This window comes from Ceratina calcarata, unplaced genomic scaffold (genome assembly GCF_001652005.2).
Source record: "Ceratina calcarata isolate Rehan_Ccalc_2016 unplaced genomic scaffold, ASM165200v1 scaffold180.2, whole genome shotgun sequence".
In the NCBI taxonomy this organism is placed as follows: Eukaryota; Metazoa; Arthropoda; class Insecta; order Hymenoptera; family Apidae; genus Ceratina; species Ceratina calcarata.
This window is the reverse complement of record NW_017139431.1, coordinates 807,718-823,553: the sequence shown is the minus strand read 5'-3', so window position 1 is coordinate 823,553 and position 15,836 is coordinate 807,718. Positions and strand designations below refer to the sequence as shown.

At 43.6% G+C, this 15,836-nt stretch overlaps 1 protein-coding gene across 3 annotated transcripts in view; it reads right to left on the bottom strand.

Moving 5' to 3' along the window:
• Window positions 1-10,766, bottom strand: part of LOC108633072 (lachesin) — an 83,338-nt gene extending 72,572 nt beyond the window's left edge. For 2 of the 3 annotated variants that reach the window (XM_026810884.1, XM_018038052.2), the window contains exons 1-2: window positions 10,327-10,766; window positions 5,176-6,019 (exon numbers count right to left, since the gene is read on the bottom strand). In XM_026810884.1, coding sequence (XP_026666685.1) covers window positions 5,176-5,308 — 133 coding nt within the window. In that variant the 5' untranslated portion in view covers window positions 5,309-6,019; window positions 10,327-10,766. Of the gene's footprint in view, window positions 1-5,175; window positions 6,020-6,756; window positions 6,839-10,326 lie in introns of those variants that run through there. The other variant, XM_026810885.1, reaches the window with a different exon arrangement.
• Window positions 10,767-15,836: the final 5,070 nt, after the last annotated feature.

The following is a 15,836-nucleotide window of genomic DNA, read 5'->3' as shown; positions in this document are numbered from 1 at the left end:
AGAGAGAGAAAGAGAGAGAGAGAAAGAGAGAGAGAGAGAGAGAGAGAGAGGCCAGAAAGAGCAGTGAATCATTCCATGAGCATAAATTAGCGAACCGTCGCAACGCCGGTTAATTAATTAAGGTAAATTGTCCTAAGCGTAAGTAACTGCCGGCGCCTGGGTCACTCCTCCCAGCTCACTCGGTTCTCCTCTTCCTGGATAACCAGGACTCTCTTCGAGCTGTCTGGCTGCATGATGAGTTTCCGGAAGACCGGCTCTCCTTCTACGCGGTTTCTTCTCTCGCCGGTTTGACACCGCCCTTTTTGGGACCATTGTCTCTCGCCCCTTGGAGACCGAAGCGAGCTGAGGGTGGAAATGTATCTCGTCGGGAAGAGCCCCGACGACGACGCTCTCTCCTCGAGATTTATCGCCGGGGTGTCTCGTTCCCATGATGAAGTTTATTCTGTGCTTTCATTTTACCGGGGCTTGATTCAACAGAGGATAGGTTTTGATTTGAAAGTATTACCAAGTGATTCCACGGATTTAACGCATCCGCTCTTAAAGATTTCAGTTGAAATATGAAAGTTCGAGCGGGATGGTTCGGTGGTGCTTTTCGAGTCTGTCGCGACGAAGAATAAACATGCCAATTAAACGATGTTTGTTTCGTCGCGTTAATTTCCGCCAAGATGACAAACTCTTTGATGACGATTTATAAAACTGTGGAAAAAAAAAAAAAGGAAGAAACGAAAGTAGCTGCTCGAATGCAAAGTATAAGCGTGTGCGTTTCAAGGAGAGCGAGAGGCTAAGGATGAAGACTCGGAGGGAGTCCAATCAAAAACTTTAATTGCTTTTCTACCCACGGTAACTCTATACTCCAACGTTATACAAACACGGATACATAGATTATTAAAAAATTTTACTCTCTATTCGTTGCGCAATTTGCGCGCAAGTCTTATTAATGCACGATTCGCTCGAATTTCACAGATTCTCGCGTGCAATTTTAATCGTATCATATAATTTCTCTCAGTTGCGTATTAAATACGGAGGAAACTTCTTCGCGAATAACCAGCGGAAAATTAAATATGTAACAAGGATGAACTTTTCGCCCAACTAATTTCCCTAAACTGACGCGGCGAACGTTTCGACGCACGCTGTTACGTTATTTACGTATAAATAGTTGTGTCGCCGCGTTCAGAAAGCCAAGCCGACCGGGGTTTTTCTGAATTTTAAACGACCCGCATACCCAACGCGTAACGTCGAACTTGCCGCAGGAATTATTTAACTTTTAAATTTATTAATTTACATTTCCTCCCGACCGCTTATGTTTGGGTCTCGGAGCGAAACTGTGTTTTTAAATGAATCCGTTATTCCGGGTCGAAGTTTAAGTCGTCCGTGGCCTCCTCTCATTGAAATCATAACGAACTTGAAAAATTTGCAATTTTTCAAGCGAACCTCGCGCAAAGAGAGAAATCATTGTCATTTGTTTTGAGGTTTGGAAAATGGTACCGCGGAAAGAGTTCGAACGTGTGATTATTTGTACAACTAGCCCCGAGCACTGCTTTAGCTCAGTGTTCTCATTCGAAACCGAGTTTGGACGCAACTGTTTATGTTGCCGAAAGCAGATGTTTGATTCACAACCCAGCAACTACATTCGAGAAGCCAACTAATATCGCTCGTTGCGTCCATTACACGCGGGCAAATGCTATTTACTGTCTACTCTGGTGGAACTGTCAACCGTCATAAAACATATCTGTATAGACCTACGTTACACTCTTGCGTTGCATTAATTTTCACGTTATATAAATATTTCATAGATCGTGGATATGTCCTGTCCATGTGAAGTAGTAATTAAATTTTAATCAAATACAGAAAGACCCAAGTAAAAGCTGGCCGGATCCAATTAAATGGTTGAAAAATAAAAAAGAAGAAGAGCAAGGTTTTTGATCGGGCAAAGATTCCAATTTAATTAAAATCAGCCAGTTGATTATGCGGCTCGCCGCGCGAACGATTTAATTCGATTTTATCTTTTAATTGTAACCGGCGATACAAAGAAACGTTCAAATTAGATCGGTTCGGCGTGCACCAGCCGTGAAACGAACGGAGGGGTGGTGGCCGCGAGGAGGCGGACGGGGGATGAAAAAAATTGTCGAGCGTGTTTTCTCTGACACAGATTTAACGGAAGTGCTTATGCAGCCCGGCACATTTGGAATTGCTGGCGAAGCTCGAGCCCGCTACGGCCGCGGACTAGCACGGACATTTATGGTAACACGTGCGTGTCATAAAGCCGGTGTTTCCACGAAAAAACATGGAAACGAAGACGGACACGGACGCGGTCTTATTTCGAAAATAAATTCATCCCGGATGCGTGTCACTCGTGGGTCTCATTCGCTCAGTCTTTTTCTGCAAAAGAAAATTAGACGGGAACCCAAGGTCTGCGAGGGTATTTAATTCTCGAAGATTTCTACGCTTCTTTAATACTAGAGAATCAATGAAAAAGTAAATATAACTTTAATGTTTGTGAAAAACGTAAATTTCAAGATTTATATTATTTATTTTGTAATTAAAATTATTTACAATTACAAAGTAGATATTTGAAAGATTATTGTCAGTTACTCGTTAGAGCTAATAATGAGGCTGTAGTTGAATGTTAAAGACTGCGAAACAGACAACAAAATCCATAAGCCGAGACAATTCCTCAAAGGGTAAAACCAGTAGAGGTAGGAGTTTTAAGCAAATATTTAATTTCACTGGAGAACGGATGGCTAAATTGTCAAAATCGTAACAAAGCAGGGGACGGACATTGTAGTAATGAATGGTGCGCCATTCAGAAAACAGAATGCCGTCCTGCGTAATGCAATATAAGGGTAGAAATTCAATTTTGCTTTACAAATCTTCCGTCCGTTAGTTAGTGTGAACAATTAAAGAACAATTATTAACTGCAATTTTCCCTGAACCTTTTAAGCTCTCCACGCTCCACTTATTTAACAAAATAAAATCTTTTGAATAAAACAAATATATATTAAATGTTAACATTAAATGTAGATGTAACAGTTTATACATCTTTATTTTTCAATCCTTGAATTTTTCGTTTCAAATCAAAACTTTCCGATCTGATATCGAACCTTGATGTTTGCATTTTTCCAATATTTATTTAATAAACTCCATAAATTAGCGCGAATGTAGTTGGAGGTTTATTTTCAAAAGCTCGTTCCGAACACGTTGTTTTGAATATGTAGACGCCAAATCCGCGAAACAAATCGGAATCTTTCAATTGGACGAAAAACGGTTTCGATTGCCCAAAGAGACGATGAGCTACGAGCGATCGGTGTGCAGAGCTCGTTAACGCGTCCGCGTTCAATCGAATTGAGCGTATTGGGCACGACGTCGATTAAAATTCTCTACATTAATTATCGACCGTTAGATTGGAACGTGAAACGCAGTTAATTGACGGCGAATGGAATTTCGATGATTGCGACGTGTGCGATTGTCGCCTCCACGTGACAAAACCGACTTCGAGAGGAGTGAGCAAAAAAACAGATATGGAAGTGACCCTCTATTTCACCATTTGAATATCACATCTAAATTCATTGAGCATGAAATCGCTCGCAGTTTGTAGCCATTTTAATTTCATTTGACCTTAACAGTTGAAAATTAAAATTATTAGATTTATGAAGTATTTCAATCAATCACCTTTTGTAAGAAATAAACCGTATATTATGTTGTAAATGCAATTAATCTTTGTCAAAATGGTTTTCTCCCCTTTTCATTCGCGTAATTGATTTCTCGACAATGAAATATTGTTACTGCAATAATAGATATAGATTCGCTTACATTCAAATGAGAATGTCGAGTACACGTATCAAACAGGGCTATGCGTAACAATTTATATGTTGAATACTATAACTCACGGCCGTGCAACGTTCAATACGAACTTTATCAACCTCCGCATTCAAGTATTGAATGATATACGTACTTTTGTCGACAAGCACGGATTGCTACCCATATGAACTGTAACACCGTCACAACCACTGAAATTGTGACAGTTCAAATAGAGGAACGCCTGTCCAATTCTCTTACGCGATATCGTCAATTTGCAAACGCTAGAGATATTTGTACGGAGGATTAATAATAGATTGATCGAGCTATAAATACAACTTTGTATAACACAAATGTTTTGATATGTTAAGATATATTTACTTCGACGAGTCTCTAAACACAATTACCGTGCTGACGTCCTGTTCTCTTTGTTATTATTACGTAAAAAAAAAAAACGGTGTCTTGCACGTAAGAAGAAACATTTTTATCGTTCTAAAATTGACTCGTCACGAGGCGCGGGACGCGCAGAGACTCGAAGGAATTCTTAAAGAGATGGAGATGGCGACGCCTAGGCGGTTGGAGGAGAGATTTGTGGGGAAAAGTTTGGCAAAATTGAGACGACCCGGAGCTTGATGAGCGTATCGTGATTTATGCGGTTCATTTCTCAGGTGGGATTGTCCGAGTTCATATCGCGGAACGAATTCATGGAACTTTCCTCTATTTCCCTGTTGAAGAATCGCGTCGTCGCTCCTTCTTCTCTCCTCATTTCTCTCCTTTTTCTTATTTTTTTTCTACTACTCGAGGGAAAGAAAAAACCGTAGCGATATCACCAATCTCTAAATGTACTCGCTTTTTACATCCATCCGTCGTACTAATTTAAAAACTGACCAAAAGGAAACGTAGCGCGGAACGGTCAGATAATGGAATAGAATATCTAATTTTTCGTCTTGAATTTCACGAAAAGAGAGAAACATTGATACGCGTCCATAACGGGAATGCTAGTAACAAAATCGTGTATCAAATTTCGAATCGTTGTGCAATAATGGATAACGTTACACAAAATCCATAGTCAAAAATGGAGGATCTAGTTAAACGTGTTGACCGGTCAGTATACAATTCCCAATTATTTTGAGGAATTCGGGAACGGAGGAAAAAGCAACTGACTGCTGGTAAATATCCGAGAAAAATTTCGATGCGACCGCTGTTGACTGAGGATGCGAATTCCGAAATGGCCACTCCGACCGTTTTTCCCCGAGCAAACAGAAAAGACGAGACAACAACAACAGCTGCGGACAGCGCAGCGAATCGAAGAGGAATACAGGAAGGAGGTATTCGTTTAACGAAGCGCAAAGGACAGTAAGATGACTATCGAATACCAACCGGAGAAAATCGTGACAGGCAGCGCGGCGCAGATGCCCAAATACATCAGCAACACTGTCCAACTGTGACGCGGTTCCTGGCGTAAGTCCAGCTTTTTCCCGCCCGCTAGCCCGCCGTTCCTTGGCCCCGTCATCGTGCCGCGTGCCGCATAGTTTTCGTCCTGGCCACGTAAACCTCGCCGCCTCCGCCGCCGTATTAGCCACGGGGAACTTAAACAATGCCCCTCCTGTGACCGTACGCTTCCTTCCTTCTTCCCGTGCTCTTCTTTCGCACCCGAGTGACGCGGATCTTGGAGGAAACGATCTTGAAACGCGTAACCTTCTCGGCACTAACATTCCACTCACCGCCCGACTCTTCACGTTTCACATCTGGGCCACTTTTTGCACCGACACCGAACCATACAATATGCTATGTAAGCTACACACACTGTTAACACGTTCTTTATTTACGGTTCCAAAGACGTCCGCGATAAGAGATAAACGCGAACGAGGGATAAAGAGTCAAGGAAGATTCGCGCGTGTATACGAGGTCGGGTGTTAAAGTGTTAACACTTGGCGCGTGACGTTTTTAGCGGCGAGGTTCGCGCGAGGCTCGCGATAAGAGCTCATTTACCTATAGGAGGTGCTCCCAGGCGAAAGCTCCAGGATATAGTTCACTGAAGAATCCACCGGCTTTCTTCGAGGTGAATCCACTGCGAGTACGGCGGTATGGGGCGGCTCACGGAGTAATAGTTTTTAACTGCATTTTTATCTCTTAATAACGTGCCGGCGTTACCGAGGAGCATCGCGATACCGAGTTGGGATCAAGGATCGATGCCGCGCTTCGCGGGTCGTGGCTGCTGCTTCTAAAAAATGGAAATCGTGCAATTTTTCATAAATGCCAGTTCTCCCCTTGTTTTGTTAGTCTTAAAAGGGACACGCTGCAGCGGAATGTTTTAATACAAAATAGCAGATGTTTGAGTTTAATATGAGACAACTATTGCAAAGTTAATTGAATCTAAACGTCTGCCACCGAAATTGAATGATAATATCGCGAGAATAAATCGGCGAATAAATTCTGATGGGATGTCTCTGTCCAGGTTCACGTCGAGGCAGTTCACGTTGATGAATTTTCACTCGTCACGCTTGTTTTAAATGAACAATTATAATTTTCATCCATAATGTTTTGTAAAAAGTATGGCTAATTTTTTTTAATTATCTCTTTTTATTTTCCTCGTGCAGATCGTCGGTGCTTTTGATGTCAATTCAAGAACGCGAGTTTATTAATCTGTTAAATTAATCAGTCAATGAAAATACCCGCAGGCAAGACAGTTTTCCCCAATAGTATATAAGTAGACCCTGGCGGCACCGTAGTCTTTGAGAAATCAACAGAAACTGGAACTGTGCGTTAGCAACGCAACAATTTTACTTTCACCGATACTCATAAATTAAACCATCCGCCGCAGCCGTAATCCTTATGCATTTATTGCCGGCATGCTAAGTGGCCGAGCCGCGCCACGCTATGGAAACACAGTTTACTTGCGCAACGTGGCGAATCAACTCCGCCGGGTTCGAATTAAAACGGATCCAAGTAGGTAATTACATCGTCTTAATTAATTCTTCAGACACCGTCGGCGGACCGACGTGGCAGCCGGTTCCAACCCCGGGGTGCACGAACACGGCCGTGGAGCGACGACTTGTCACGTCGAGGACGGGCGTAGGGTTATTCGCCGGGAGAATGGAGAACGTTCCTTCGCGTAGGTTAAATTGCACGTGCTCCGAACCCTTTCGTGGAGGGTCTGACAGGACATGCGACGATTTTCCGCGTGACTTGTCGCGTAATTAATAAAAAGAAAGTATAGCGACACGTTCTAAAGGAATGAATGAATATTAATACACTAAATTCGACGATAATTCAACGATACGATTCATTTTCTATTTTTCTATGGAATATTACTTTTCGCTGTAATTGTTTTTATAAATAAATGATAAAATGTGAACTTTTTTCTTTGTTAATGTTTAACCCACCCTCTCTGCATTTAAATACAATTTGAAAGTTGAAAAAGCATCTTCCATCTGATAACAAACGTTATTTATTATTCACTACGTTTAGAATTGTGAAAATCGCAACAAAAAGCTCGATAGCAGCAAGTGTCGCCATGTAGTCATAGCTCTTCGCGTAACTTTCTACAAATAGAGTTATTTTTCATTCATCGAAGCGTAGTGAAGCTCCGTCGGCCCGATAAATCATCATTGGCTCGAAAAACTGCGATGTATTCGCCCCCGCGTTCCAGGCAAATTTGATTTACTATATCGAGGACGTAGTTTCTCCCGGCGGTGTTCCTCGGTCGTGTTTCTTATATTTATTTCAGAACGTCGTCAGAAAAATTACGCGCTGCCAGTCCCAGTGGCCGCGCCGCACAGCGTCTGGGGACATCGGCGGATCAATTTTTAAAGCGCACCAACGAAACCTCCGCCTCGCAAGGCGAAGGGTCGACACCGAGAACAATGGCAGTGCTGATGCGAGACAGCACCGTTCGCAAATTATCCCTGCGAGGTATTATTAATTAATGGGCTTGTTAAGTCGCGTCGCGTTGCTTCATGCGCTGCAAAGGGACACGAAAACATGGACTGCTGAGGGTTCGCGTCGCTTGATTTACCATCTTAAGATTTGTCAAACGAAAATTATACATTGCAACTCGCGTCCACTGGCTTCGCCCGCAATATGAATTTATAGAATTAACTATTAATTTATTTATAACCGTTCGATGTCAAATACGTAAAAGATTAAAATAATTCGTAGACACATTTCTCCTTTTTTGAGGCCCTTAAGGGTGCAATGCCGAAAACTTCAAAAACGGATTTTTGCATGCTGTATTTGTAAACTTTTAAAAATAAAAATCATCTCTAATCAGCAGTGGTTGATGTCTCTAACATAGATACAACGTATAGATTTCTCTAAACAGGCAACGAAATAAAATGCCGTCTCAGATGTATTCACGTACAGATTTACATTCGAGAAATGATGCATGCTGAATTTTTATCTTTCTCCTCAATCACGCGTTTACAGTAAAACAGCAAATCGGTACGTTCTACATGTATCAATAGCGATACTCTAAGCTTGATTCACAAACGTTAACCCTTTTAACAATGGTTGAATTGAATTCAGCTATGAATACTTCAATTGTTTGAAATACCTATTCATGTTGTTGACGTAAAGGAAACAATCATGAAAAAAGTTTGCAAAAAAATCCAGATGATAAAATTCTGTACCCATATATCAAACCACGTTTTAATTCGCATGAAAATTTTATAAAAATGTTACAACGCTTTCGGACGCTGAGATCGTTAAAGCTTGGTACGCAAAGAGGTCGTCAAAATGAAATTTCTAACAGTTAGAATGGAAAATTCCTCGGAACGGAGCGTTAACGCAATTTGAAAAGGAAAATTCTGCTAGTTTCCTCCGAGCGGAGGCAAGGTTGCGTTTAAACCGTACGAGCGAGCAATGGAAGATATCCGAAGACGACGAGAGCGGAGAGGGATGAGAATTACGCGTTGCACAGGTGTGCGGCATGGAACGTAAAGCTCCAGTGTACGTAAATCGCGCGTCGCTTCTGTGTGCGGAACCTGCGAGACTCCTGGATGTCGTCTGCGGGCGTATCCTCACGTGAATGTATGTGCGTATGACGCGCGAGCTACGACCACGCTGGGAGTAACGAAATTTTCAGAAGTCGCCGAATTAAAATTCAAGCGCTCATATGCCCAGACCGACCCTCTTATTTCTTGCCCTTGAGACTTAAGGAAAAATTACTCAAAAGTGAAAGACTGATGTCTCCACGAGAAATTATATCACTCCAAATTCGTTTCTATAAAAAAATTTATGAACGCAATATTTTATATGGAATCTGTAAACGCTTTTCATCGACACATCTGTCTAATCTTCTACTGCTGATTTCTTAATGTAATCAAGAGGTTTCCCTTTACAAAGCCAATCGGTGCTTTTGAAATTAGAGTAAACATGATTCTATAGAAAGAAGGTTGGCCGAGAAAGGGGAAACCCTCGTTTTCAAGAAACGGCATAACTATCGGAACTGCCGCTCGTCAGGAACTGTCAAATCTGGCGAGATCTCCTTTCGTTTGCTATTTATAGAGGATTCTAGTCAACGGTAGCGGTAGCTCGGTAGTGTGGCAGCTCGTGCGTGCATCGTTCTGCATTAGCCGTCTTGTTTCTTCCAGCTTCTCTTCACTCGTGTACCGCGTCTTTCGAAGTGGAGCGAGTGCAAAGCCTCTCTGTCCGGGCGTACACATAATTACCAAAGTTAATTAGGACCCTGAAGATGAAAGGGTGTGAGAACGGGGTGCTGGATGATAGCATGCCTGGGCTGTATTAGGGAATAGCAGTACTGAAACCTTGCGAGACGACCGAAACTTGGCGGAGAAGAATTGAAACGTTTTCCTCTGACGTCAATTTCAAAGATACTACGAATGACATCCTCGAGGAATGGTTCGCCATATGAATGTATCGCGAATTATCCTTCATTAAATAATAGTCACTTAAATGCAGTGTCAATGAATTTCTGACATTTCTTTTTTCTACACGCGAGTAGCGGTAAACGAAGGCAGAGAGGGTTAAGCGTTCGCCCGACCATGTAAATTTCACTTTTATCCGTGGATCGCAATTTTTTATTTCCGGCTCGCTGTTTTCCCAACGATTGCGCTTTGACGCGAACGTTTGTGCACAAAGAACCGCTGTTACACCACGCCGTCAATTTTCCCCTAGCCATCCTCGCGCATTTCGCCAACCGACGCACCAGGCCGTCACCCTTCTGTACTGTTCCCAACTACCCCCCACCGCTACTGGCACTTGAGCACTAGTGCAATTGGTTTTTCGTGTTCGAGGCACTTCGGTGTCCTCGGAATCCTAATTTCGCGTTTTTCATTCCGCGTCCCGTGCCTCGCCCGCCCGCGGAAAGCAGTCTCGGCTCTCTCATCCGGCAGAAACGGAACCACCCAGCCTCCAATATCTGACAGATATCGCGATTTTTTTGCGGCTACCGTACACAGACAAATTGAATGAAAACGTTCGGCTGCTGATATCGTACTCGATGAAACGATATCATCTGTACATACATCGTTACAACAAAAAAATAAGCACGTCTCTCTATAGCTTTACCTCATTCCCTATTTGTGCAAAAGGAGAACTTCGCTTGTTAAGGCAACATTTTTTTAAGAATAAAAAAGTTCTTTTCACATTTGAAAAAAAAGCGGCACTTCTCACTATGAAAACTGTTAATAAAAATGACAATTCACTTTCTCTATCCGCCTCAAACGATGATCCATCCGACTGAAAATTGATCACACGCTTGAGAACGCGGGATCAATCGGCGTACGATCGAAGCGGGCGTGCAGAGGCGCGTGGTACCGGCATGGGCGTGTAAGAAGCACTAAATCCTGATGCCCCGACCGCGGCTAACCGGCCCCTCTAACAATAAACTTAGGTGAGAGACGAGAGAGACGCGGGCACGAGCACACGCAGACACCGGAGAAACCGCACGCGTGACACGACAAAGCGGCGCGGCGCTGGGATTGTACGCACGGTCGTGCGTGCGTACGTGAGTGATCCACACTAGCGGGACGCGGATCGACCGCTCGAGGCCTCGAGACCCCAGTGTGGGAGTGTCTGCGGGAACTACAGTCAGGAAGAAGCCGTATGCTTATACTGATCATCTGCACTCGTTTATTGGGTATTAAGCGCGACCCTGCCGGCCGGTGTGGTGTTCGTAAAAGCGATCCGCTCTCCTCAACGCGGTTTTTTGCTTGCTCTTTTATTGCTGCTCTTCGGGAATTATTTTTTCGGAGGAAGTTCGCGAAGCCCTTCCTCCTCGGAAATAGGAAATTAAATTGGCATACGAATTGCACATGGGTACCGGTGACAATGCAGTAGATATGCTAATGCTTATATCCGTGCCCGTGGAGCAGGGTATTAAATTAAATTCAGGATTGACATAGAACCCATTTATAGAACGCCCACGCGAATGCCAGTCCACGCAGTGCACAAAACCGCTCGAAATACTACCGCAAACTGGAGAACTACGTTTGTTCCCCCGTAACGACATGAAACGAGCCGCGTGTTTTCAAACGAGAACTCTTAACGAACGGAGATACCTGTCTCCTACGAGCAACGGAAACGAAACGAAGCCCCGTGGAATGAGACAACGATGGACACGCGAACCTCGTGCGAAAATCACGAACGCATAACTGGAAACGCGATCGATTTCGTGCTGATCGAATGCCAATCCCTGCTCCTTTCTACCATAGCGTTAAGAATCCCACGTTAAATCGTATCAGATCATTGCTTAATCATGTATAAATTCCACTTTCTCCCAATTTCTTAAAAAGATTCAAATATTCATGCCATCGACGACGTAGAACAACTTATACCTTTAAGACTGAATGTGATAATAGTATTATGCAGGTCAGAGAGTAACGTCTTTCATCTTTGAATTTATCCTAAAGTTGAAAAGAAGGTTTTATCTAATGCATAATTCTTAAATTTTTGAACAGCTGTACACGCGATCTAGCTTCAGCGTAAAACCCAATAAAGTTTCTGCTAGGAAGTACAAGATTCGAGTGGCTTTCCTCTCAACAAAATCCGCTTGAAAATTACACCGAAAATCCTGTGTCGTGTTCCAAGCGATCGGTTCCTGTACAACAGGGGAGCGTAGCACTTTGAATCCGTGCGGCTCTATTCGCATTTCGCGTCGGTTTGCATTCCACACGCGCGACCGTAGCCGCAGAAACCGGGCTGGTCCACGGTGGATTACACGCGATACCATTCGAGCAGCACGTCGGATCGTCTGCCTGGATGCTGGTCGAAGAAAGAACGCGGCGAAGGAGGATGGGGGATGGGACACTTGTACCACTCGGGCGTACGTGTGAACGTGCGCGGGGTGGAGCGCGCCGAGATATTATGCAGATAAAATATTCATGGTTATCGGGGCTCGCGATCGGGCACGCCTTTATTTTTCGAGATGAATAGAAATGGTCCCACCTCCACTATGACCCGTGGGATACGAATTCTTTCCCTACGTGCGATGAGCGAATGAAGAAGGTTAAAGGATCGGTGAATGCTTCCGTGTTTGAAAAGTAATATCGATAACGCGTATTTATTATTTGCTGGAAGCCGAGGAAAAATGGCATTGGTTGAATACGATTTTCTCCATGTATTTCTCAGCACGCAAAAAGTGTAATCAGCATAACATTTGTAGAAAAGCTTCAACAGTGTTCTTAAAAAAATTATACTGTAAACTATTCCTTTCGTCAATGCTGTAATACATAAACTGTTGGAACTATCTAATACTTGATTTTGTCTCTGGATTCGTCAGAAGGATTATTTTATCGTCAACAATTGTTCGTCGTTAACGGCAGTCGACCTCTATTTCTTACCTCCAGCGAGAATAGTATCGGAAACGCCGGTTGCTTGGAACTGGTGCGGCCGAAGTTGGCCAGAACTTTTGGCGTGGAAAAAACAACCGACCGGGTTTTGGTAGGCCGCACCGCTGCCAGGAAGTTTCGTTGGTTACGACGACGTTAATGAGCGACAAAGATTACCAATGGCACCGCTTGGTACGCAGTATCAAAAGCGGAAACGCTCGCTTTCTGCACTTCGCTCTCTGATAGTTTAGTTCGGACGGTCTATCAGAATATCGAACGAATTCCGAGAGCGTTTCGACTAGAAATTGGTCATTTCGATTGATTCGCCATTTCGCACTTCGAACGTATATTTCCATACAGTGCAGCGTGATAATGAAAGCAAAATATTGGAGGGATTGAAATCATCACAAATTTTGAAATTGGAACGATGGAATAAGTTAATTGGGGAAATGAACGAGTGATCGTAGAAGGGCGTTTGAAACTAAATTGCAAGGAGATGATTGGTCGATCGGTCTTAACGATATTCCGTCGGATTTAATTGACATTTTTGTACGTTAGACCCCGGCCAGCCTCGTCGAAACGACCCGCCAAGATTTGATTAAAATCCTAATTTACGTGGCCGGAAATTAACTCGATCGCGGACTATAAGTTTGCTGAATTAATTATCAACGGCTTGAAACTCATTATGGAACTATTGAAATTTTCATCGTCATACAACTTCTATATTTTCCGAGCTCAATAATCCTTTCCTCCTCGAAATTGAATTAAGCACACTCCTCCCTGTGAGCAACGCGCGGCGAGATACCAACGCGTAAAAACGTGCGACGACGCGTCGTCGGTGGAACACGATAATACGTGTAGCCGATCACGAATTCGTTTCGTTTCAACGTGGGTACAATAAAGAGGATCGACGACTGGCGTAGTTCTATACATATAGGCTGCGACGCGTTTTGAATATTTTCCAACGGGGAAAATTTCGTTCTGGCCCGTGAAACGAGCGGAGAAGTACAAAAGGCGGAAGCAATAAAAATTCAATCAAGTTCGATGTTACCCGCGTTTCCCAGCGGTACCAAATTAAATTCAATTAATTCCGTTCAAGTTAGTTATGTGGTCGACCTAAAAAGATGCGGCCGCCACGGGCCCCGTAATTAAGTCGACTGTTCCCCGGGAATAATTGGCTGTATAATTGACCGATGGACAAGCCGTGTAAATAATTGCCTCACGTGTTTGGTTGAGGAGAATGTAAATAATCCTGAATACGGTATTTGGTAGTACGTATACACATACATACGTGTGGATTTGTACGTACTTAATAAGGAGACTCTTAAAGTCAATTAAAATACGATGCACGAACGTTTCGTCGCGTTAGCAATTCCATTTATAATTCGATGAGCGTCGCATGTTTTATCGTACAGAGGATATTAAATTACAATTAACGGGATCTAAATATGGAAAGGTTGGCTGGAATCGATGAATTTCACGAGACAGAAATAGCAATCGTAAATAGAGGGAAGAGCTACGGATTGATCCATCTGCAGATAAGGAGAAAATGAAAAACGATGAAACGGTAGCACAGAGGCTATTGTACCCGTTCAGTGCGACGCTTGTCTTGGCGAATTCTATTCGCAGCCTTCGCGCAGATAATATCGCGTATGCCAGTCTCTGCGTTAATCACGTAATAGTGGGTGGCGCTAGAATCCGAGTGAAAGCGTCTACAATTTGCAGGTCCTCGGTATAATAATGGAGAAGAGCTGTAGAACGCGAGAAACTTTAGCTATGCTCCCTCTCCCTCTCCCTCTATTTCTATCTTCCACTCTGTCTCCCTATTTCTGTCTCTCTCATTCCGCTATCTTCTCTACTTCTATTTATAATCCTATTCTCTTTATAAGCGCACAAGTGCGAAACGGTTCCGCGTGACTCGAAATTAGCCTCGTTATCCCGATATAATTAGGCAGTAAGGAGGACTGGTCTGTGAAATTTGCTTGATCTCGATGCAGGGTCATATTATTTAACATTGCCGATGAAATTCATTTAATATAATTTTATAATCTAATAAAATGCATAAAACAGTTAGTCTGTCGAGGGAAATTTCGCCTAACCATTAACAGACCCTGCCTCTATTCATACCAATAGTGTCAGCACCGTTCGAGGGTCCTAAGTCGAGTTTGGGACAACTGCTAACGGAGCAATGACAAGGCAGGCGAGGCGACACCCTGGAAATTCGACATTTCGCAGGCAAATCCAGGGACAACTCGGGCGAAAATCACCCGGTTACAGGGTTAAGGGTCCTTAGCCAGGGAAGCCTGCAGCGGCGTGTGCGAGTGCACGAACCCCGGACGTTGAACGTGTGATACTGATTATAGCGTCCGGGGTGGTCGAGTTAAACAGAGGCTGACTTGGTGACACAGCGGGCCACGGTGCACCGTCGCCGGTACCCGCTAGTGTAATCCTTTGATTACAGCATGTTTCGAGAGTCGGCTGAATCACGAGGAAGCGCGTAAGGTGATATTCCTGAATGCTACGTCCGGAAGCCGAAACCGGGCCGCATAAGGGATAATATACAACGGGGGCGAGTCGACTGGTGGATCGCTCGCGCGCGCGCGCCCCTACATGTAGCGGCCCGGCTGATGCAGGATACAAGAGAACGAACCAGCATAGCGCATCCGGTGTGCTCTGGTAATGAAATACAGTAACATTATATTCGCGATATTCATCCGCGGCGCGGTGTGCGGTTTGCCGTTACACAAGCCAACGTCCGTAAACGTGTATGTGCATCTGCGCGTGATCGTTGTCGACGTGTCCAAGAGTATCGAGTAGCGTCTGGATTAATCAGGGTTCGGCGGAAGCCTTGAAACGCTGGCGGTACGCATGCAGGAAATTAGTAAAGAGCGGATTTTCGAAACGAACCGAGACCACCCATTTGCGAATCTGGATTCTACTGATCGTTCGCGATAAGATACGGTGATTCTTTTACGACGCACTTAGCTTAAAGATTATAAATGAGCGAGATTGAAAAGATACATTATACTATAATGTCGTGATATTTCATTATAGGTGAACGAATGAAGGATTCAGATACAGTTTTCTCTCGTAATTGTTCAATGGTTTGAAATAAAAAAAATTTGTATTACTCTCTATTTTTTGGGATACCCGCGGGGAAAGAAACGAGAGCGTATAGATTTTTGCAACGTGGAATGCATCGTAGCACGGCTTTCGAACAATATCCACTTGCACGCGAACGGCGGGCCA